General features: G+C 46.0%; 1 protein-coding gene across 22 annotated transcripts in view; it reads left to right on the top strand.

Annotated features, from left to right (window-relative positions):
* LDLRAD4 (low density lipoprotein receptor class A domain containing 4) overlaps positions 1–22,697 on the top strand; it is a 439,373-nt gene extending 416,676 nt beyond the window's left edge. For 17 of the 22 annotated variants that reach the window (XM_063653354.1, XM_054461261.2, XM_054461250.2 and 14 more), the window contains 2 exons: positions 13,295–13,348; positions 15,071–22,697. In XM_063653354.1, the coding sequence (XP_063509424.1) occupies positions 13,295–13,348; positions 15,071–15,601 (585 nt within the window). In that variant the 3' untranslated portion in view covers positions 15,602–22,697. Of the gene's footprint in view, positions 1–13,294; positions 13,349–14,762; positions 14,870–15,070 lie in introns of all 22 variants that reach the window. The other 5 variants (XM_054461258.2, XM_054461259.2, XM_054461262.2 and 2 more) reach the window with 3 other exon arrangements.
* The last annotated feature ends 2,332 nt before the right edge of the window (positions 22,698–25,029 follow it).

Here is a 25,029-nt window from a genome sequence, read left to right as displayed (position 1 = left end):
TTTTAAATATATAAGGTATTAGCATTAATAATCTAATAGTAAAATCTGTTGGTTTATTTTTTGCTTAGTCCTGGAAAGTTGGTGTGGTTTGTTCTGGAAAAAAAAAAAAAAAGAGAAGAAGATTAAAAATTATCTGAATGATCGTAACTCTGGGTGGCCCTTGTTGGGGAGGCTCACCAGGCTGGGGTCTGGCTCTTGGCGAAGCACCAGCAGCTCTGTGACCTTGGGTGAAGGTCACAGAAAATCCCCTCTGAGCCCTGACTTCTTCTCACATGTGAGACGAGGCAACTGGGGCTGAGATCAGGATGACGCCTGCCTGGATCTTGTGTGGTTCCACATTTTCCTGCTGCCTGGAACTTTCTCATCCCCAGGCTGATTCCTCTTGAAGTCTGATTGCTCACTAACCCCAGCACCAAGCTGGGAGAGGCACCTCATATTGCTTTTCCCCGCTAGCCCATTGCATTGTCCTAGAAATAGAAAGGATTCCCTTCCTTTTCTTCCCAGCAGACCTTCCTAGATGATTTGTCTTTCCTCTTAAGGGATGTGCCCTAGATTGAGCAGAGTTGGGGGATCTTGAATCTGAGAAGTCTGATGATGGATTCCCCAGGAGGAAGAAAGGGGGGAGGTGCAGTCTCTGACAGCCAGGGGTACTGGCCTCACATCCAGGCTGTGACTGCCATCTAGAGTGGAAAGGACGGTAGTGATAAACTATCAGGATGGAGAGGCTGCATGAAAAAAGGGAGAAAACAGGGAAAATTGATTTTATCAGAAGGCAAAGGTGTTGCTGAATATCCAAAGATCAGTTTCACCTCTTCTTTGAAATTCTCATTGTGAAACAGGGGAAAAATAGATTTCCAACTATTTGAGGCCATAAAATACATTCATTCACTGGGAGGTTAGCCCTTGGGTAGAATCAAAATACCCAGCAGTAGTCTTGCTTTACCGCAGACTGACTGAGGCACCTAGAGAGGAATATGCCCTCTGTCCTCAGTTTCGCCCCATCTAAAATGAGGGATAACTGGCTTCATTCGGAGGCCTTCAATCTGTATTTAGCCATGAAGAACAGTAAGAAATACATTTTATATCACAACACAAAAGCCTCCTATAATGCAATTGAGGCAGAGGTTTTACAAAACAATACTTACAGTGTGCTCAGATCATTTCTATTCTGTTTCAGTTTTTGGAATGCTGGCTGTGACCCACTTAAATGGATTTTCCAGCTCTCTAAGAGGTTGCAAAGCACATGCTGGAAAACACTGTGTTCAGTGCTCTCCCTGGTTGTTTTCAGTCCCCACATCTGATCATTCCTGGGGTCCTCTCTGTGTGTGTGTGGAAAGGAGAGTGTAGCTGAGAGCATAAGCCCAGGAGGGTTCAGGTGTGGTGTGGCCTTGCATACGTGGACGCATGGCAGCAGGCTACAGTCCATGGCACAGCACAAGGGAACCCTCAGTAAGTCATGGCTGCAGATGACTGTCCTTTAATAATATGAAATGTACTGGTTGGAAGAAAAATGATCCAAAAAATACAGAAATGAAAAGGATTATAAAATAGCGCTACAAACAATTGTATGCAAACCAATTGGATAACCTAGATGAAATGAAAAGATATTAGAAACAGCCTACCAAGACTAAATCATGAAGAAATAGAAAATCTTAATAGATCTATAGCTAGTAAGGAGATTGAACCAATAGTCTAAAATCTCCAACCTGGACCACATGGCTTCAGTGGTGAATTCTACCAAACATTTAAAGAATTGACATCAATCCTTCTTAAACTTCTAGAAATTTCAAGAGGTGGGAACATTTCCTAACTCATTATGAGATGAGGCCAGCATTCCTGATACCAAAGCCAGACAAAGACACAACAGAAAAAGATAACCATAGACTAATATTTCTTATAAATATTGATGCAAAAGTCCTTAACAAAATACTAGCAAACTAAATTCAGCAGTATATTAAAAGGGTTATACTGGCTGGGCACAGTGACTCACACCTGTAATCCCAGCACTTTGGGAGGCTAAGGGAGGCAGATTACTTGAGGTCAAGAGTTCAAGACCAGCCTGGCCAACATGGTGAAACCTGTCACTACTAAAAATACGAAAATTAACCAGGCATGGTGGCACGCACCTGCAATCCCAACTACTCAGGAGGCTGAGGCAGGAGAATCACCTGACCCTGGGAGGCAGAGGTTGCAGTGACCTGAGATCGTGCCACTGTACTCCAGCCTGGAAGACAGAGCGAGATTCCGTCTCAAAAATAATAATAATACTAAATAAAAATTAAATTTAAAAAAGTAAAAGGCTTATACATCATCAACGAGTGGGGGATTTATTCCCAGAAGGCAAGGATGGTTCCATACATGAAATTCAGTCAGTGTCATACACTACATTAACAGAATGAAGTTGGGGGTCCCGAACTTCATTCAGCAGGTCCCAAGTTCTTGTCCCACAGTCATCTCAGTTGATGCAGAAATAGTATTGTCACAGGATCCTTAGGGTGTCACTTGGCCAGTCAGAAACCTTTGTGGCTGGTGGTGCCTTCTGCCTGAGTATTGCTCGTGCCCACTGGGCTCATCCTGCCCACTTCCCCTGGCAGGCTGCGCTCAGCTCACATTACTGGCCCAGATCCCACACCTGCCAAGGGCAAGCCAGGCACGGAGTGGTGAGGGGTGTGTGAGCAAGTGAGTGCAAGGTCCAGCCACTGTGCACAGCCAGGCGCACTGGTTGCTGCAGCAGGGCAGGCAGCTCCAGGTGCTGGCATAGGTGTTTGCTCTGTGCAAGGCTGCAGCTGGACCAGATATACTGCATGCAGCATCCACTGCAGGCACTTGCGTCTGGATGAGGGGAACGTGATGGTACCCGGAATCTTGGAGACGCCAGGAACTGCAGAGTCCCAAAGACGCGTCACAGCCCTGGCTAGGAGAACCCTAGGTCTGGGCTGCCCTAAGGGTCACAGCTCTTCTTTCCTTCTTGTTACCCACAGTGTGGTGAGTGAAGGGGCATGTTTCAGCCCTGTTTATGTTACAGCTCTTTTAGTCCCACCATTCAGCAGGTCCCAAGTTCTTGTCCCACATCCAAGAAGAATGAGGTACATGGACAACTGATGGGTGAGAAGGTGGAGAGAAGCTTCATTGAGCAACAGAACAGCTCTCAGGAGACCCAGACTGGATAGCTCCTTTCTGTAAGCAGGTCATCCTGATGTCTGTCCAGCTCAGAGCAGAGAGGAGACCCACAGTGGGTAGCTCCTTTCCCCAGGCGGGTCATCCTGATGTCTGTCTGGCAATGGCTAGCTCCTTTCCTCAGGCAGGTCATGGCAATAAGTGTCTAGCTGTCAGTGGAAAGGAGACCTGCAGTGAGTAGCTCCTATCCACAGGCAGGTTGATCTGACGTCTGTTCAAGTCAAACTGAATCCAGGATTTTTAATGAGCTCAAAAGGGAGGAAGTGCATGCTGATTGGTCCATGGACGGCCACAGCAGGCCCAGAAAAAGCATCCTAAGTTCTTACTCTGGTCTGTGGACTCCACTCAGAACTGACAGCTTGGCCCCCATGCTTTAGGCCATCCCTGGCTTGAAGGTGGGGCTTCAGCAGGGACCTGCCCCTTTTTGCCCAGGAGCCTGTCTGCCTCCTGCTGCCATCAGTCATGTACACAGCGCCCAGGCTGTTGGTGTCAAGGGGCACCTGGAGGCCCACACCAAGCCACCCTCAGCCCACCCCTGCCTCAGCCTCCCACCAATGCTCGTCAGCACCCAAAGTCCGGAGGGGGCTGAGGTGGCAGGGGGCTGACATATCAGCACCGCCCTGAGCAGACACACACCTGGTCGAATTGTGACAGTGCCCAGGCTCAGCCTCAACTTTGCTCCAAAATTGGAGCAGGCACCAGGATCGGGGAGAGGCCAGGCAGCAGGAGCAGGCACTTCTGAGCCTGCAGGGGCAGGGGACTTTGCTAGGCCCCTGAGAGCACAGGAATGCCTGGGTCCGCAGCTGCAGCTTTGTGACTGCAGCTGCACCCAGGAGGGCAGGGCTCCTGCCCCACCAACTCAGAAGAGGGCAGGGCTCCCACCTGTTCCTGGCTCTCACCGGCTCCGTGGAGCACAGAGCCCTGGCCATGCTTCCCCGGTGCAGCCAGCATCTTCGCAGCAGCTGCTCCAGATGGGCCACCACTGCCATCAGTATTTGATGAAGTTCCACATCCTTTCACGATAGAAACCCTCAACAAAGTAGGATGGAAGGAAGCTACTTCAACATCACAAAGGCTATCTATGAAAAGCCCACAGCTTACATCATACTTAACGGTGAAAGACTGAAAGCTTTTCCTCGATAAGACCAGGAACAAGACAAGAATGCCTGCTTTCACTACTTCTGTTCAACACAGTATTAATTAGAAGTTCTAGCCAGAGCAGTTAGGCAGGAAAAAGAAATAAAAGACATTCCAAGTGGAAAGGAAGAAGTAAAAGTATCTCTGTTAGAAGATGACATGACCTTATGTGTAAAAACCTTAAAGATTCTATTTAAAAAATAACCCAAAAAGTGTCAAAACTAATGAATTCGGCAAAGTAGCAGGATACAGAATCAACATGCAAAAATCAGTTGCATTTATTTTCATGTACAGTGAACAATTTGGTAAGGAAATTAAGAAAATTCCATTTTCAGTAGCATCAAAAAGAACAGAATACTTAGAAATATACTTACCCAAGGAGGTGAAAGACTTGTGCACTAAGCAATAGAAAACATCGCTGAAAGAAATGGAAGAAGATACAAATAAATGGAAAGATACCTTGTATTCATGAATTGGAAGACTTAACTATTTTTAAGATGTTAGTACTACTGAAAGCAATGTACAGACTTCAGTGTAATCACTTTTGAAATCCCAAAGAGGCTTTTTGCAGAAATAGGAAAAATAATCCATCCTAAAGTTTATATATTATCTCAAGGGACCCTAAATATCCACAATAATCTCAAAAAAAAAAAGATTTGAAAAGTTAAAGGTCTCACAATTCCTGATTTCAAAACTTACTACAAAGCTGTAGTAATCAAAACAGTATGGTGCTGGGATATAGACAAATATATAGACCAATGGAATAGAACAGAGAGTCCAGAGATAAACCCTCAAATATATGGTCAAGTAATTTTCAGAAAGGATGCGAAGGCCATTCAATGGGGAAAGGACAGCCTTTTCAGAGTGGTGATGGGGAACCTGGATAGCCACATGCAAACGAATGACATTGGACCCTTATAACATACCCAAAAATTAACTCAAATGGATAAAAATATAAACATAAGAGCTAAAACTTTAAAATTCAGCCTTAGTTTGACTGCTAGAACAAAGTACCGTAGACCGGGTGGCTTATAAACAGCAAACACTGATTTCTCATTCTGGAGGTCGGACATGAGAGACCACCGTGCCAGCACGGTTGGGTTCGGATGAGGCCACTCTTCCCAGTGGCAGACTGCCACCTTCTCTTGTGGAAAGAGCTTGCTAGCCTCCAGCCTCTTCTTATAAGGGTTCTGGTCCCATTCATGAGGACTCCACCCTCATTACCTAATTACCTAGCAAAGAGTCCACCTCCAAACACCATAACATTGGAGTATTTCCCATCTCCCCCCAAAAAAGTGCCAAATGGTCTGATGTAAAAGGAAAAAAATTCAGTCACTGTTCTCCAGATCTGCAAATAGCACATCTTGATTTTCAGCACCATAAAGACAATCATTTGGAAGATCCGGTGGTATTTTTTCTCTTTAACGCAAATGTTTTGGTGTCAAGCAGATTGAATTTGTGGGGAGTTTTCCTGTTAGCGTGGCCGTTCACTGACCATTCAGAAGGAAGAAAATATGAAACAGATTGCTCAAGTGTAAAGGAGTCTGAAAATGTCTGTCCTCAAGCCTGCAAGATTTGGAACCGTTCTGTGTCCCTTTTCCATAGATATAGGAATAAAAAGTCTGGATTCAGTAGAGTCATTTGACCAGCCAGCCCCTCAGGGTGGTCCCTGGGTCTGGGCAGCCATGCTCTCCGGAGCTGCCCATGGGGGCAACTTCCAGGGCCAAGCCAGAGAGGCCAGAGCACTAGACTAACGTTATAATTCCAAGTGTACGTAGCAGAGAAGACAGCTATGCCCACGTGTGTGTGTGTGTGTGTGTGATTGTGCCTTCTGTGGATATCGGCTAGGGACTGTCTCAGCAAAGCCTCTGCCTTTGGCGTGTTTACTGCTGTCAAAACCCTGCCCACAGCTTTATAGACCCCAAAGAAAAATGTTCTCATCCTACTCAGAGATGTTCAAACAGGAGTGATTGTCTGACAGTGACTACACTCGCAGGAGAGTGACAAACAGCAAGGCCCAGCTGTCCCTTGGTACCCTCAGGGGATTGGTTCTGGGACCTCCAAATACACCACAGTCCCAGCATGCTCAAGTCCCACAGTCTGTCCTGCTGAACCCATGGACAAAAAAGGTCGGCCCCTCTGTATGAGAGGCTTTTCCATCTCATGAATACACATTGGGTTGAAAAAAATCTGCATTTTAGTGGAACAGCCAGGTTTAAACACATGTTGTTCAGTGGTCCACTGTATTCATTCACAATACAGATTTCATTTTAGGAAAAAAAAAAAAAAGCCCAAAGGAAAATAAAGACTTTTCACAAAGTTGAATGTTATAAAGTTGTTTTTGTTTTGTTTTTGTTTTTGTTTTTGTTTTGAGATGGAGTCTTGGTCTGTCGCCCAGGCTGGAGTGCAGTGGTGCGATCTCTGCTCACTACAACCTCGGCCTCCCAGGTTCAAACAATTCTCCTGCCTCAGCCTCCTGAGTAGCTGGGATTGCAGGCGTGCACCACCGTGCCCAGCTAAATTTTTTTGTATTTTTAGTAGAGACGGCTTTTCACCATGTTGGCCAGACTGGTCTTGAACTCCTGACCTCAGGTGATCCACTCACCTTGGCCTCGCAAAATTCTGGGATTACAGGCATGAGCCACCATGCCTGGCCTAAAGTTGTTTTTTTTTTTTACCCCATCCACTGCCTCCCTGTGTGACCTCATGACATCAAGAAAACAGCGCATGGTACAGATAATCTCTGCTGAGGTTTGTAGTCATGGTGACTGCCTCGGTGGGCAGCTGATTGCCATGCTGGGCTAATGTTTTAAGAGCACAGATAGTCTTCATGCAGTGGTGGGCCGTTGGTCTGTGTAGCACCTGGGGTTCTACTGAAACCAAGTAGCCAGAGCCAGAGAAGAACTTGCCTGTGAGGAGACTCTTGGTTAATGCAGCACCCAACCTTAGGAGAAAGCTCCTGAAGAAATCTGGAATTAACACAACATTGCTTAAGCTGCCCCCATTCCTCAGCCTTTCCATTCAAAATGCCACCTTTGGAATACTGTTTTAAAAAAAAAAATAAGGAAATGTCCATGAATAAGGAATATCTTAAAAGAGCTAATGGAAATTAGGCAGGGCGCGGTGGCTCACACCTGTAATCCCAGCACTTTGGGAGGCCGAGGCGGGTGGATCGCTTGAGGTCAGGAGTTCGAGACCAACCTGGCCAACGTAGTGAAACCCCATCTCCACTAAAACTACAAAAATTAGTCAGGCATGGTGGTGCATGCCTGTAGTCCCAGCTACTCAGGAGGCTGAGGCAGGAGAATCGCTTGAACCCGGGAGGCGGAGGTTGCAATGAGCCAAGATCATGCCACTGCACTCCAGCCTGGGCAACAGAGCAAGACTCCATCTCAACAACAAAAAAAAAAAAAAAAAAAAAAGAGAGATAATGGAAATTTATCCCCCTTTAACTGTGCATAACAACAGCAAGTAACCATTACCTGTGATGAGAACAGCTACCATTTGCTGAAGCTTATTTAAGGCACTGTGCTAAGGAATTCTCATAAATGGTATTTGAGCCTCATGACAACCTCTTTTATTATTATTATTATTATTATTATTATACTTTAGGTTTTATGGTACATGTGCGCAATGTGCAGGTTAGTTACATATGTATACATGTGCCATGCTGGTGCGCTGCACCCACTAACTCGTCACAACCTCTTTTTACAAATAAGGAAACTGAGGCTGGGAGAAACTAAATGAGCTGCCTGAGATCACAGTTCGGAAAGTGGCAGAAGCTGAGCTCGGTGGCACACACCTGTAGTTCCAGCTATCCGGGAGGCTGAGGTGGGAGGATGGTTTGAGGCCGGGAGTTCAATGCTATGAGCACATTTATGAAAATGTGCTGCTCTCCAGCCTGGGCAACATAGACTTTGTCTCTTAAAAAAATAATAAATAAAAATGTTTTAAATTTAAAAATGAAAAACATGGGCAGAATTCTAGCCTATGCAATGGCTACCTAACCTCAGAGACTTCTTACCCTTACAGATGTATACCTGTGCTGATAGCGGTAGCGTCCATCTGTGTAACATTAAATTGTCATCAGATAATTCTTGTTACCTTTTTTGTTAGTGCCTTTGTTCCAGGGAGAAAGTAAGAGAATAAAAACATGCTTGCAAGGCAGTGCACATACAAGAGGCCTCTGAAAGCTGCTGCCAGACTTGTGTGCCCCTAGAGCAGGTGCCCTCTCGTAAGCATCCTGGGGCAGGTATAGCAGCCCCTGATAAGTCCTGCTCAGTGCGATGTGGGTCTCAAGGAACTGGTCCTTATAATGGTCAAATATGAGTGATTTGAGAGTAATGTAACTTAAAAAGTAAACTAGAATTCATTCAAAGTGATCCCTAGAGTAATGTCCCTCTAACCCACTGGCATTCCAGGATGCTTTCTTGAGCTTCTTGGGTTTGGAGTGACTCCATGAGCCCTGGCAACTGTGCAGAAGCCCCTGTCTCCCACCCCTTGGGGACATGCAGCACCAGTATCTGTTGGACATGTGCACATCTGCTCACATGTTGCAGTGGAAGAGGACTGAGACCCGCTGCAAGGAAGTATTCAGTACCTGTATAGTGAGGTCATGAATGAACAGCTGGGTGAATGGCTGCCTCCCTTTTGGTTGTTCTTACAAGGAAATAGCCTACAAGACGGAATGCATTTCAGCCTGTATGAAGTTATTAACAGAGTTTTGTTCCTATTGCTTAAAATTCTGTGAACTACTTTAAGTATTATCTTATTTCACAGCTTATTTTGAGTAATACAACAATGCAAGCATTAGCCGAGAACATCAGTGCCTTTATTGTTGATTAAAATTGGCCCCATAATGAGGATGCGGGAATGCTGCCATCTGAGCGGCAGCCAGCTGTGTAGTGAGCCCCCTTCTCCCTGAAAATGTTCTCCGTAGCATGTGGGGTGAGTGAAGAGACCCCCAACCTAGACAAGGGAGACACATCTTTGTACTCAGCTATCTGCACTCTCTCAGTTGGCACAAGCCCCTTGGAGGACGCCGGTCACAGAGTCAAATCTTTGTTTGACAGAGATGGAGCAGGAGCCAGCAGGCTTCACCAGCAACACGAGAGGTTTAAGGGCTAAGGACGGTGACCTTGCCAACAGTCAGCGTGTGACAGCCTTGGTGGACTGACCAGAGAAGGCTGTGGAGTGAGCATCAGCTAATGCTACGGGGTGATTGCCTTTTTAGAACTCCGGTCAGTCTTGCCATCTGAGTTTTCTGCATAGCAGCCTGGGGCACAGAGCTGGAATGCCAGCCTTCTCGGGTTTTGGCCTCAAGCTGTTCCACCACAGCATGTCGTAGTTATAACGTCCCCATGTACCGTGTGGGTGAGAGGCCTGGGAAAAAAGTTTCCTATAAAAGTAAATAAATTGGGGCAGGGGGCAATTGTCAGTAAATAAATAAATTATTATGTAGTCATAATTTTTGTTATTATACCTCAATAAAACTGGAAAAAAACTGGTGGTGGTAGGGGAAAGTGCTTATGTTATACTCTGTGAAGAAGAGAATACACAACTCTGGCCACATTATGGTTACAACTGTATAAATTTAATATATGCAAATGAACAAGCATTAGAAAAGCACTTAAAGAAATTGGGAAGGTGCGCTCATGCCTGTAATCCCAGCACTTTGGGAGGCCAAGGCGGGCGAATCACAAGGTCAGGAGATCGAGACCATCCTGGCTAACATGGTGAAACCCCGTCTCTACTAACAATACAAAAAAAAAAACAGAATTAGTCGGGCATGGTGGCGGGTGCCTGTAGTCCCAGCTACTCGGTAGGCTGAGGCAGGAGAATGGTGTGAACCCGGGAGGCGGAGCTTGCAGTGAGCCGAGATCCCGCCACTGCACTCCAGCCTGGGCAACAGAGCAAGATTCCGTCTCAAAAAAAAAAAAAAAAAAAAAATGAAATCCGTTGAAGTATTAGGATGATGGGACTGTAGATGCATTTCCTCCCATTTTGGATTTTTAATTTTGCTGTTACATTATTCCTGCAAAAAACAAAAGCCAGGCAGGAAAAGTTCTCATCTCCAGGCCATCCCATCTGGCAGATGTCCCAAGGCAGGAATGGCCTGAACTCCTCTCTACCAGTGGCCAACTCTCCTCCTGCTCCAGGCTTGGTTCTCAGGCTTTGAGAACCTCAGGGCAGAACACCTTTTTCCACCCCAGCAAGCAAAATGAATAGATAACAATTGTGCCCTTGTTTTGAGCAACAGGAGCAGATGGGACCCACACTGGTGGGCTGGCCTGGGAAAGGTCCAGGGCTGGCTTGACCCGGGCAGCAAGGCTGATGAGGAAGGTGGTGTGGCGGGGAGGAGACCCCAGGGCTGCAGGCATGCCCTGCGTTACCCTCTGCACCCCTTTCCTGGCCTCAGGAACTCTCTGTGGGATGCGTTAGAAGACCTGCTGACAGGCTGGATAAGGCCAATGAGAGAGAGAGGGAACGGAGAAGTGGGGCACCTGGGTTCACAGGACTTAAGAAAGAATTTAGTTACTTATTTAACAAATTAACGTGTGTCACGCATGTAGGTATGGGAAATGCATTATTAAAAAGACAGTGCAGAGGTGCAGCACCAGGATACGGGTGGATTTGGGACTCTAGAATGGCTTTGGTTGTGTGTGGTACAAGGGAGAATGTATACATGTATTACGTGTGTAGTTTTTTAAAGTACACGTATAGAGGAAAAGATGAGACACGTCTGATGAGATGTCAACAGCAACAATTCTTAGTTATGGGCGCTGTGAATTTCCCAGAGAGGAGGAGAGTCCTTTAGCTGGGCGTGGTGATCTCAGCACTTTAGCAGGCTGAGGCAGGATCACTTGAGCCCAGGAGTTCAAGATCAGCTTGGGCAGCATAGCGAGATCCCCATCTCAATAGATGGATTAGATGGATGGATGGATGGAGAGAGAGAGAGAGAGAGAGACGGACAGATATTTAGATAGCCTAGATTGCTTGATGAATGGATAAGTTGGATAGGCAGAGACAAATGGATAGAAATAGATTAGAAGGATAGATGGATAGATTAGATGGATGAATGAATAGAAACAGATTAGACAGAGATAGATGGATCCATCGATTGATTAGATAGGTTAAGATAGTCCTTGCATTCATTCAGGGAAGCCGCAGCGGGTGCCGCCTAGCGCAGCGGCCTCTGCCCAGACACTCAGTGCTGCAGAACAGGAGGGAGGCCGGGGCCTGTGGCGGGCGAGGGAAATGCAGGGCAGAGGACTGGGGTGAGGGAGAGAGGCGGCGGCCCAGAGGAGCAGCAGGCGCGCCTCGGGCGGTTTCCTGTCCGGGGAGGCGGGGCCGCCTGTCGGCGTGGGGTGCGGCGAGGGGAGCGGGGCGCTGGGTCAGCCGAGGGCCGGTCCTCGGGGGCGCAGCCGGGCTGGACGGGGACTCCTGTGGGCACTTGGCCGGGTTTGCTCGTGTTTCGGGAAATGAGGCCAGCGGGGACAGTCACTACGTTTTCAGGAACTGCTCAGCCCCTCTGAGTGCCCCGCAGATGGACCCGGCGGCGTTCCTGGCTGCGGCTGACTGGGCTCCCGAGCGAGGAGCGCCCCTGCGGGCCGAGCCTGGGCCGCCGGCGGTGGGAGCGCCTCCGCCCCCTTCCCGCTTCCGCCCCGCTGGCGCCGGACCCCCGCCCTCGTCTGTGCCCGCCAGGCCGGGCCCTTCCCTCCCGTTACAGGCGGTCCCTGAGCCCACCGTTCGTCCCCGCGCAGCTGGACCGCCGTATACGTTTGCCACTGATTCCAAGATGTCCCCGAGTATCTTAGGAAAGGGCCGTGTTGGACAAACGCGGGGCGCGGTGTTTCTGTCCGCGCCGTCCCTCGCTGCTGGAGCCGGGGCCGTCGGAGGCTCAGTGATGGCCCAGCCCGCCCGTTTCCGACAATTCCCCAAACGCGGGCCCCTACACGCTGAGTTCCCGCTCTCCCGTGACGGCCGACAGCCCCGCGGACCCTGCTGACAGCCACACTCTGGGCTGAAAATGGTACCACGCGTACTTTTTTTTCCAGCACGCGTGGGGCCTTGGAAAGAACCTTTGCTGAGGCCTGTGGCTGGCCTGTCACCTTGTCAATCTGGCCAAACGTTTTTGAAGAAAGATACTAACTCACCAGATGTGAAGTTGCATCTGCCCTGTGAATAAGCGGACTGGAGAGGACACTCGCTGGGGGATCCTGAGTCCAGGCTCGGAAAGGGCCGTCCACCTGCGAGCGCGGACTTGCGCCTCTGCTGGAGGCCGGGCAGGGCACGGGCGGGCCCGGGGCCACCTCTGCCAGGGCTTCCTCAACCCAGCCTGCCCTCGTCGGGCGGCCACTGACTGCGGTTGGACAGTCATCTTGAATGTATTTCAAGCACACAGGTGTAGAGAGTGAGCCAGATTCCACTTCAAATCTAATCTGGCCAGGAGTTCAACTTTTCCATGTTTCCTTTTGTTCACATCCCTCCATGTAGACAAGAGGTCTGAAAAGGGACGGGCTCTTTCTCGCTCCACGTTTTTGTTTGTTTATCTATTTTTTTGTTTTTGTTTTTTTGATAGGGAGTCTCACTCTGTCGCCCAGGCTGGAATGCAGTGGCAATATCTCGGCTCACTACAACCTCCGCCTCCCAGGTTTAAGCGATTCTCCTGCCTCAGCCTCCCGAGTAGCTGGGATTACAGGCACCCGCCACCACGCCCAACTAATTTTTGTATTTTTATTAGAGATGGGGTTTCACCATGTTGGCCAGGCTGGTCTCGAACTGCTGACCTTGTGATCCATCTGCCTCTGCCTCCCAAAGTGCTGGGATTACAGGCGTGAGTCATGGCGCCCGGCCTCGCTCCACGTTTTACGCAGATCCCCGTTTCCAGAAGTTGTGGTTCATGTTTTTAGGTGTATGCGGGGCTAATGATTTTCCTCTGTTTCTTGTTCCCCACTCTCCTCCCCTTCCCCTCCGCCAGGAAGGGTGCCTGTGGCCTTCAGACAGCGCCGCACCGCGGCCGGGCGCCTCGGAGGTAAGGGGCCCCAGGAGGTGAGGGCTGCGCGGGGCGGGGCGGGGTGGGAGGGGGGGGATGAAGGGGGCGTGTCCCTGCCACGTGGGGTGGAAGGGGAGGGGGCCTCACCACGTGGGCTGACACTTTTGGAGGAAGGCATTGCCTAGAACTTTGATCAAAAGTGGGAGGGGACTTCCCCTAGAATCTTCCAGGGATTATTCCTGCTAGTCTAAAGCTCCTTATCAAAAACAATTTGAGAATCACTTATCTTTACATGATCCCATAAGCTTCTACTAATGTGCCTTGGCAAGTGTGGGCACAGTTTATAAATATCATAGCATGATTCATTCCCACATCTCCAAGTGTAATAATGTGGATTTTAAAATAACTTTTTTTTGCCTTTAAGTTAAAAATAATGGTGTGAGAGAAATCAGTATCTCTATGTATGTGTGTAGATATGTGTGTATATTAAATGCATGTATATACACATATATGTATACACACACACATCTATGCATATATGCGTGTGTGTGTATATAGAAGTATATAAAAGAGCCGTCTCCTAGAAGAAACTGGGATGGTAGAACAAATGAGAAGATTTTGTAAGAAATGTACTACCTGGATTCATTTTGAAAAAATAAATTACTATAATCATATTTACTTGAGTAAAAAACATTTTTCATGTCAGTGACTAAAAATAACTACAAGAAACTTTTATTCAGATTCCAAATAACTGGAAAAGTCTAGGAGCCACAAAGAAAAAACAGTCTTTTTGGGGGGATTTGTTAAAAAGTAATTGGTAGGGCAATAATCTTCTTTAAATAATTAATAAATCAACCCAATGCTTTGTGTCTGCTCCACGTACCACTGTGTGAAGTTATAACTTCTGCTTACTCAGAGTCCTGGCTGGCGCAGTAGCTCATGACTGTACTCCTAGCACTTTAGGAAGCTGAGGTGGGTGGGTCACTTAAGCTCAGGAGTTCAAGACAAGCCTATGCAACATGACAAAACCCCACCTCAAAAAAAAAAAAGCTAGGCATGGTGGTGTGCACCTGTAGTCCCAGCTACTCAGGAGGTTGAGGTGGGAGAATCACTTGAGCCCAGAAGGTTGAGGTTGCAATAAGCCAAGATCTCGCCACTGCACTCCAGCCTAGGTGACAGAGCCAGACCCTGTCTCAAAAAAAAAAAAAAAAAAATTAAGATTAAAAATTAAATAAAAATAAAAAATCTCGGAGCCCCTCCTTACTTTTCTGAATCATAAGTTCTAGCTTCTAGAGCTAGCAGGGACCTGAGAAAGCAGGCAGCCCTGTCCTGTCCTCGTAAGTTATAGAGAAGCTGAGGCCTGGACGAGGTCACTGGTGACCAGGTCCGAGTGCAGGCCGCAGTGCTCTTCGCCCTGTGACTCTTGGAGTTCCTAGTGTGTTCTGTTTCCAAGGGGAAAATGCACGCGTAGCACGCACAGTAACTCCCAGGAGCCCAAGCTTTCCATTACCCACAGCTCTCCATTGCTCAGCCCTCCTGGATGCGCTGGGATTTGGCAAGGTGAGTGGTTTGTCATAAGGAATCAGAAAAGTACACTTTTTTTTCTGGAATTGGATTTTCCTGTTTTTTTGTTTTTTCCCCTGGGAGATGGTGTTCAAACTGGTAGGAACACAGACCAAGCGTGACTTTCCTTGATTCTGACACATTTATGGTCATCATTGTGCCCAAACCGTCTTCAAGCCTCTCCTCTTTTCCTTCCAGATCATGCATGCCCCGCGGTCCAGGGACAGGTTCACAGCGCCGTCCTTCATCCAGAGGGATCGCTTCAGCCGCTTCCAGCCCACCTACCCCTATGTGCAGCACGAGATTGATCTTCCTCCCACCATCTCCCTGTCCGACGGTGAAGAGCCACCTCCTTACCAGGGGCCCTGCACCCTGCAGCTGCGGGACCCTGAACAGCAGATGGAACTCAACCGAGAGTCCGTGAGGGCCCCGCCCAACCGAACCATATTTGACAGTGATTTGATAGACATTGCTATGTATAGCGGGGGCCCATGCCCACCCAGCAGCAACTCGGGCATCAGTGCAAGCACCTGCAGCAGTAACGGGAGGATGGAGGGGCCGCCCCCCACATACAGCGAGGTGATGGGCCACCACCCAGGTGCCTCTTTCCTCCATCACCAGCGCAGCAACGCACACAGGGGCAGCAGACTGCAGTTTCAGCAGAACAATGCAGAGAGCACAATAGTACCCATCAAAGGCAAAGATAGGAAGCCTGGGAACCTGGTCTGATTCCCTCCAACGTGCACTTCAGCTGGAGAAAGAAACCAAGGAGGGAAGCGGCCGCTGGGCCCCTCCTGCGCACAGTGTTGTTCAGTTTCACATGGTACAAATAAGTAAAACCAAATGAGCAAACACGGTCTTTGTTTCTGATTCCTTTTAGGGGAATTGCATGCAAACTAGACTGAAATGATACAAACTTCCATCTGGTCTGACCGCAAACAGTGTTTATTTGGGGACAGGGGTTGGGATGGGGGTGTGGGCAGGGGAAAACAGAGAAAGGGATGCTTTGAAGATATCATGAAATAAAACCCACAGAGGTATTTGATTTATTTAATTGTGAAAGGAGACTTTGCAGATAAATGAGGCCAGAATGGCCTGTTTTATAATTAACTGAATAAAGAAGGAAGCATTATTATATATTATTTTGGGGAAGAACCAGCCAGTTCGCTTTTTCTCCTAAGGTGTGGAACTTTTATTTTGTTTTAAAAATATGAATCAAAATTCTTGTTTTGTGTGCCAAGGTATAAAGTGGAGAAGTTAGATGAGTGCAAGGAGCTCCTTTGTGTTGTGATGATGTGTTTTAAAAGTTGCACTATCTTAATGTTGAAAATATTTACGAGGGAACTGTTTTACGTGAAGTTCTGTATGTTGTCTTTTCACCTGTGGATTGTAATCAGGCCCAAGGAATATCCTGGAGTGGTCCCCAGAATCATCCAAGAAAAGATATTTGGGGACGTAGCCTAACATTTTACCAACTTATGTAAATCAAAAAAGTCATTATTGTTGCAGGAGTTTGCATCAAATAGCAGTGCATCGCTGAAGCTTTTGGAGACTTTTGGATGGAAGATAGGGAAGATTAAGTTCCAGCATTTCTGACTTGTTATTTTGAGTTACTCTGCTAATCTTAGGCTGCATAGTTTATGAGAAAATGAACACATGCATTTATGGATCCAGTATCATGCAGTGCTGCCCTCATCCTCCAGCAGTGCAATTTCTTCAGTAATTTAGATTTTTTTCACTATAGCATGAAATATATTCAAATACATACCTTATTTTATGCAATAAATTGTTTAAAATGCGAGGTGGTTATTCTGCATACTGTTGAAATATGTGACTCCTCAGTATATTCCCATTGCCTCTCCCCTTTCCTCGACAGCTTAGTTCAGTTCTGCAGGGCTGCTCAGTTCACAGGAGGCTCCCAGCAGCCACCCCACATCCAGCCTACCCAGAACTTCGTGTGGGAGTGGTGTGGGTGGTGGTTTCTTATGCTTTGGAAGGCCCTAGAAATGACGGAAGAATGCCATGTTGCTGATCGTGGTAATAAGCCATTGTGGGTTATTGTATGTCACTAGTATTAGCATAGCATTCTTAAAGGAATGCAGTGCTCAAAACCTACCCACATTCCCGCAGGATTCTACCAAACCCTTCCCCAGGCCAGCCTTTGTACTGAAGGCAAGAACTGGACAGTCAGAGAACAGTGGAAGGGGCAAGTGACTGAAGAGCACCGGGTAAAAAGCACAACATGCAGTTAAAATGCAACTAGAAAACTAATTTTAAATATTGTTAGTTTTAATATTCCTGATATTTACAAATATTCATTCTTATATACAATGAAAAAAATAACTTTCTTCTGCAGATGTAAGCACTGGCTTTTAGAAGAGCAGCAGCCAACACGTTTAGCAGACACTGCACGTGGAGAAGGGCTTATCTGCAGTACAGTCTGCCATGTGGATGGTGGGCCTCTGTGGCCTCTTCACGTAACAAGATGAGTTGGAATGGTGATTCCATGACTCCCATCTATGCAGCTTTAAAGCCAAATCCGCATGTGTGTGTTTGTGTCTGTCTGTGGGTCTCGAAGGTGATCCGTTGGTGCGGTGGCTCTGTGCTGTAACTGGAGAGACTGTTCCAAACCCCAAGAGTTGTCTGATCCTAGTCTGTTCCCTTCTGCTTCTTACCTCTGTAGATAGGTCACTGGTTTTTGTTTGTTTGTTTGTTTTGAGGATTGGAATTTCCATTACATTCATCCTTTGCACACAGTAACATCCACAGAACTAGTCTAACTCTTAAAAGGAGAGAGGAAAAACACGGGCACCAGTTGTCAGCTCATGCTTACAACCGTGTGTGGAAGTATATACAGTTGAGAGTCACAGTGGAGGTTCTGAGACTGGATTCAGTCTTGTGCCAGTGACACTTGGAAGGCCTCTGCTGGAGAGAAACCAGCTCTCAGGGCAGAGATTGGCTTGGGGCCAGAAGGACCCTCCCCAACCCTGGAGACGCCCTGAAGGTTCACTGGCTCTCCAGATTAGCCTCTCTTCCTCTGTCAGGCAAAGATGAGGAGCCGGTGTTCCCATCAGGCCCTGCTGGCAGGGACTTGCAGTGGATTCTTGGTCAGGTGTGCCCACAGATGCGGAGGCGAGGTGAGTGATTCCATCATTTCAGTTCTCACCTGCAGTTTTGGTGAAGCAGGAGATGCACCCCACAGCTCTAGCTCTCAAATGGCTTCACAGTCCTTACTTCTCTACCTGCCTCAAGAAGGGGCTCAGAGCAGAGACTTGTGAATTCCTTAGTAACTGCGAGTATATGAATGTTTTGAACATGTCCACAGTATTGGCGAGATAATTAGGTAATTCGGATACCTTTAATCATCTTTCAAGAAAGGCGCCTCCCATTCAACCACCCTAGAGAATTGCCTTTGTTAAATAGTTATTTAAAGACACATACATATCAAACCATGACTTTGAAAGGTCTTCGAGGCTGGGACTCTGTAATGAATTAGTTTAAAAGCCAAGGTCATAACATGAATTGATAGTCAATTTCCCTTCAGCACAAGGAAAAGGTGGTTTAGATCAGTAGCTCTTTTGAAGGTTGTGGCTGACCTGTTCGTACCGTGTCGCCTCATGGCTAGCGTGGCGTTGAAAGAGTAGCGATTGGGAAGATGAAGCTTACACAGTGGGGCCTATTGTTCTTTCAAGAACCCTTTTTTTAGCTTATAGAACCCATGGGTCCAGTTTAGTAACCAGTGATTTGGGCAATCAGTGATAGGTTTATAATCTTAGATTATTCCAGCAAAGTGTGGATTGCATTGTTAGGAAGAACATTTGGTGGGAATGAATGAACACTCTTGGGCATACCGCTGACTTTTGTCCCTTGTTCCAGGTGTAGGAGACCCAAGGCATCTTGAATCCCATCTATAAGAACACAATCTTCCAGCATTTGCTTTTTCAGAAACTCTAGCATTCTTTTTAAATACTGATGCAATCCTTAATGGAAAAGAGATTTCATGAAGCAAATTATGTATTTCAATAGTTGATCTATTTTCAGTGTCCAAAATTTACTAATACAGAAGCTTGACAAGCATATCCTCACCCTCCCCACCACATAAACGCATGGACACACACCCAAGCCACAAGAAATCCCAAGAGAGCAGAAGAGAATTTTTAAAAGATTTATCGTGAGGACTGCATTTCCATTCACTAATTTTGGCTCAAACTGAGGCAGGGAATAGGGGCCAACAGTAAATGGGGGAGGCCTCGTGACACCAGCAGAGGAATTTTGTACCCAGGCGAGGACTTCTTGAACTTCCACGTATCTCCATTTGATCTCTTTCACATTTATTTCATCTTCATAAGAATGAGAAAGGCTCAAAAGGAAGCAGTTTTAGAAAGCTTCTCTGACCTAGAAGAATCCATCCAAATCCCTGCCTTCCTCTCTGAACCAACAGTTCCTATCTCTGACTGGGGCCATCCTCTATCTTCCATCCAGCGGCTCTTCTTTTTAGGAAGGCGCTGGTGCAGAGCATTTCAAATATGTCCTTAGGCCAGATACTGGTTGCTAGTACAGAGTCACACAGCACCCAGTCCCAAGCCCTCCCTCAAAGGACCGGCTCATGGCGTTGGTCACTGGCAGGCTCAGAGACATGCTGCTGTGGGCGCAGGGAGCCCGGCCCCCCACGCAGCCATGACTGGATGCGCCCCCATCTCAGGGGCTTGCTGCACTGCTCGTTGATTGAATTTTGCTACTTAGAATGGCAGCATTAACTTTGTGTACCATTCATTTTTTAAAAAATTTCCAAAGCTCAGCAGTGTATGAAAGAAAAAATTGGGAAAGATACTTGGTTTCTGTTAACTTTTGCGTTGCTTGCTTAAGTGATTAAAGCCAGTGCTTGGAGCCAAGGCTTCATGCCACGAACATGCCCCACAGCCTGCCCTTTGCTCTCCTGCTCACACTGACTGAGAATGCCGCGTGCTTGGCCTACTGAGGTGAAAGAACAATTGAATGACGGGTGGGCAAAGGGAGAACTTCCCCTTCTTGGTGTGAGGAAAGTCACAAATTAAAAAATGTTGCTTCCGGCCCAGATCCTAAATGCTAGTTCTCAGCAGCTACGTGGCTTACCATTCACCATTTCCACCACTGCCAGCTGCCAGCACCTCCACAGATCACAGAGATGTGAACAGACAATGGAAAGCACTCTTAGCCTTGCAGTGGTCTATATTTTTTAGGAACCAAGATTTCAGCATTCTTTATTACCCAGCACGCTGTGTCCTTTGCAGAGTTCAAGTTTATGTTACTGCCAGGGTCAGACAGTCATTTGCTGCTGCTGCTGCTGCTGCTGCTTCCTGAACTGGATGCATTAGGAAGCTGCTGTCTGAGTGTAGGAATGTCTTGCTAAGAAAGCAATGTCTTCCTTCATCCTTTTCTTTCTCCCCTCCGCGTGTCCTTGTTTTTGTGTAATGCGGGAGAGGGTTAGAGCTATAGAGATTATATATACACTATCCGTGCACATTATATATATGTAGATATACCCCTATCATGTCAGAGATCTGCATGTCAGTTTTTCAGCAACTAAGGTGCCTCATGTTCTGAGTTCAGCAGATATAGGAACCAAGCCGCCCCCTCCTGCACTTGATGCTCCCACCTTTGTTGTGCCTCACTTAAAATGGTGCTTTTTTCAGTTGTCTGTCTTTTCTTATGTTTTTATTTGTAAGGTGCTGTATATAAGTTGAATATATTATGCACATATCCTACCCAATGGGTAGAACAAAAAGTTGTTAATACTGTAATATAATGTATAGATGATACCAATTTTAACAGAAATGGCATAGAATTTGTGAATGCCTATGTGCTTTGTCCTCTTTTGTAAGGAAATTTGCAAATGGATGCATACAGATTAAAGTCTATGTAGTTTATTTTCCTATTAAATATCAAGATTATAACACAAGAGAAAGAAGTGTGAACAAACAAGCAACAGTTTATGACCAGCGTATATATAGCAATGGAAAGTTGCATCTTTGCTGTGAAAACACTTTAAAGAAAATACTTTTTAAAAAATCCCACAGCTTTTTGGTTGCCACTAGACGCTTCTTATTTTAATCATTTTAGTAAAGCTCAGCTGGACCAGTGTTAGTTACATTTGAGTCAGAAAAATGTTGTTTTTCAACTTGCTTTATAATCTCCTGCATCTATCTATCTCCTGCTGTAGCATCACGAAGGTGTCAGGCCTCAGTGAAAAGGGCACATTTTTGTTGTTAATATTGCAGAAACTGTGTCAGAGGAATAAGTAAATCAGCCTGCAGCAGAGGACTTTGTTCAGCTCCAGAGGCATCTGTGACCGTCTGTGTCCAAGTCTCTCTGTGCCTTTTTCTTTTACAAACTGAAGCTGTGGAGCCAATGAAGTAACAGTAGAGATTGTAGGGAAAGAATACCTCAGGAAAAACAAATCCACTTACAAGAAGACCCTGTTCTTAGAAAAAGTGTTTAGTTATGGGTTAGCACTAGAAGAGACTTGGCTGTCAGCCAGCCAAGTGAAGGACCTCTCATCCATTCCCATTCATGTCCCATCATAATCCTGACCCAAAAAGCAAACTCGGTTTTGCCATCAGTTAGAAATTACGTTTTGAATTGTATATTGTTACATCTCTCTTCCAGCTTAGTTTTTAGTGTCTGATTGTGACCTCTGCATTTATCTTCAAATACCCTAATTTTAAAACAAAAGAACAAGAAAAGTTTATAACAACACCGTGTTCATTAAAACCATGGTTGAATCTTGGGTGTGGGCATCCTTTCGAGTGCTGTCCATAAGAGCAGTTCGTGGAATTTTGCCCATCTGACCCATATTATCAGCTTATTCTGCCACCAGAGACTCTAATAAATTCCAAAGTTTTTATTTGCTCCATGGTGTATGTTCTGACTTTGAAAATGTCAGATTCTATAATCATACCCCTAACATCCAGGAAACAAATGACCGACTATCCTTAAACTGAAATTGACTCTACAATGCAACTCTTAATGCTGAATGGATTAAAAGTCAGCCCTTTTAGTATCTGTTTGAAAGGGCTGTGAAAAGTTGACACTCTTGTTGTTGTGGATCCTGCGTGTCTAGACCCATGTGTTGGTTCCATCATATACTGTAGGGTGCACCCCTTGGGATTCAGCATTAAGAACTGAGGCTCATTGTTGTCAGAAACAAAGCTCCCACCCCCCAGGTTCAACCTTGTGGGAGAACCGTTGAGCATGAGAATGTTCTAGACTCAGAGGTACTAAAATTTGTTACCACATCATTGCTTCCTTTCTACAGGACGAATTGAGGCTTAAACTTTACTGTTAATGATACTGGTTCATTTTAATGTGCTTGTTGGTATGTTGCTATTTTTCATTTCATAGCTTTCAAAAATCATGCTAATTGTATACTTGTCTAGTTTAAGGCTATTTTAAAATATGTACAATACTATTCACAGCATTTAGTTCATTTAATTTTTATTATAAAGCAATCTACTAAAAAAGTACAACTGTATTTGAACTTTTCAATAGTTGGTTGTGAGCTATGATAATCAAAAGTCATTAAAGTCTTTTTTAACAAACATTTGTGCTTACTTTTCAACATAATTCCCAGTTATATACAGAAAAAGATTTCCACCTGTCACGTATCTGCCTCTTTTACCTGAGCAATGGTGATGTAGTTCTTAGACCTAAGGTCTGTAATTGCAATACTTTTAAAGAAAGATGTTGCTCTAAGTGCTGTTTGTTAGTTATGAAATCAGATTTTTCTGCTTGTTCTTAATGCTGTGGTCAAACCATAGCACAAAATCATTAAAAATAATCAGCGGCATACATTTGTCCCTTGGGTTTTTGTTTTGTTTTTTCTTTATCTTTCAGCAACAAGGCACATGCATGGGGAAAATGCTGTGTGTTTTAAGACCTGTCTCAAAGAAATACTTCCTATGGCTCCCTAGCTAAACTTCCTACTCAGCTTGTAGTCACTCTGACTTTTCAAAAATCACTACACTTCATATTCTACTAGAAGCAATTCTGGTCAGATCATGATTCTTTTCCCAATGCTGGGTTCTACACAGGTCATTCAGACAGTCATCAGGTCCCCTCATGCAAGGAGTCCCCAGGGAAACTGCTCACCCCGCCTGAGGCGCCCAGGGAGGACTTTCTAGATGCCTCAAAGTCTTTGGGTGGCTGTCACACAAAACCGAAATGCTCAGCCCAAAATATGAACAAGATTCCTAACAATGACAACTATTCCACAATGGAACAGACCCCCTCAGTGTGTGTTTTAAATTCCTTGGCATTGGAGGTGTCTAGTCAGTGATAATGTAACAACAGAGAGACTCAATTTCCTACACCGAGAGACTAGAATAGTATCATCTCTATGCTCTAAATAAGAATATGGGTTCACAGATGATGACTGTGTGTGCACAAAACCCCACACAATCTACCAAACTACTAAAGTGGATTTAGCATGGTTGCAGGATATGCAATTTATTTTTGCATTTCTATGTACTTATAATGAGCAAATGGAAACTGAAATTTTGAACATACCATTCAAAATGATATGGGCCCCAAATTCTGGTATGGGCCCTAAATTCTAATGGTACATCCACTTTAGATTCTGAATTAAATTCTTTAAGATTATTTTGGAAAGGGGATTTGAAGAGAGCTATAAGAAGGAAGAGAGCAATAGGAAAGTTTCTTTCCTGTCAAACAGCAAATAGTCACTAATTAACCACACCACACTCTGGAATAAATTCTGTAATCTCTGAATTTAGCAAACCATTAGAGAAATATTAAAGATAACCCCCGAATTTGCTAACACTAACACTATACAAACTTTGTTCCTGGAGACAGCTCTGCACAGAAGGAATGAGGGGAATCCAGGCTTGGGATCCCTGCTTATGCAGACCATAAGCAGCAAATCCAGTAAAACCTGGGACTGGTTTCTCACAACGGAGACACAGGGCTCCTCTCTCCCCCACTGTCCCTGGGAGGCTGTACCAGCTGTCACTTTGGAAGCTGTCTCAGAGCCAAGGATGTGGGAACTGTTAGCCGAGGAAACAGGCAAATGAGAGAAAATACAGAAGATGTATGCTGAGCTGGTTCCCACTACGGGCCAAGGGGTTCAACCACACTTGAGAAACCATGCAGGCTGTGCCTCTGAAGGACAGGAGGCTGAGACATCTCATCTGCCCACTGCTGAGGAGAGCCCTTACAGGTTCATCTTCCCAGCCACCCTGGCTGTAGACTGAGCAAGCTCAGAAGGCTTCAGCAAAAGACCTGAGACAGAAAAACAAAGGCTTGGAAGTGCTTGGAAACTGCTGGTGCACAAAGGAACCGCCCACTCTGGCCGGAGCTGAAGTGTGGGAGCCAAGAAGCACCCGGCTCAGATGCCTCGGAGACAGCGCAGACCAAGCGACAGACAGAACGGGCGGGGGTGGAAGGGATGATGGCAGGGAGAGAGGGCAAGCGCTATGTCCAATGCCCACACCATTGCTTTCTGTCTGAACCCCCTCCTTGACGATGGTCTTGACACCACCCTGCCCTGGGCCTCCTTAATGCTCCAAAGCTGATGAATTTGGGGAGTTCTCCATTGTACTTCAGTGCCACCTGACTGTTCCCAAACCCCTCCAACTTCTGAAGCTAAGCAATTCCTGGCTTTCTTTCACCCACTTATTTTAGTCATTTGTTTTGCAAACAGAAGTGTCAACAGCTGAGCAGAATCCACCTGGCCACACACTCACCTGGTCACCCTCTCCCCACGGCCAGGGGGCCCGTCAGAAAGGCACGCTTGAAATAATCCCCTGGAACCTTCCAGAGACCCACCCAGAGTGGGCCACGGAATAAAGCCCCCATTCTGCTCTCCCACGACAACACGTGCACAGCGTATGAGTCTGTTGCTGAGAACATTCTAATTAGATTTCCTTCACTACACTGCCTTGATGTTTTGTTTGAATGGATTCTAATTCAAACACACATTTCAAACAGCTTCCCAAAAGTCTTAATGTCATGTTTCTGTCAAGACTCTAGCTTTTGCCTTAATAATGCAAACCTCATTCACCCAACTTTACACTTTCATGCTAAAAAAATCAGAAGTGCAAAAGCTCAGTTTTTGAACATAGCAGAGTGGTGACTAAAAATACTTTCAAAAGGACTTACTA

Source organism: Pongo pygmaeus, chromosome 17, assembly GCF_028885625.2.
Source record: "Pongo pygmaeus isolate AG05252 chromosome 17, NHGRI_mPonPyg2-v2.0_pri, whole genome shotgun sequence".
Lineage (NCBI taxonomy): Eukaryota > Metazoa > Chordata > Mammalia > Primates > Hominidae > Pongo > Pongo pygmaeus.
Note: the sequence above shows the minus strand (reverse complement) of the source record. Positions and strands in the feature narration are given on the sequence as shown.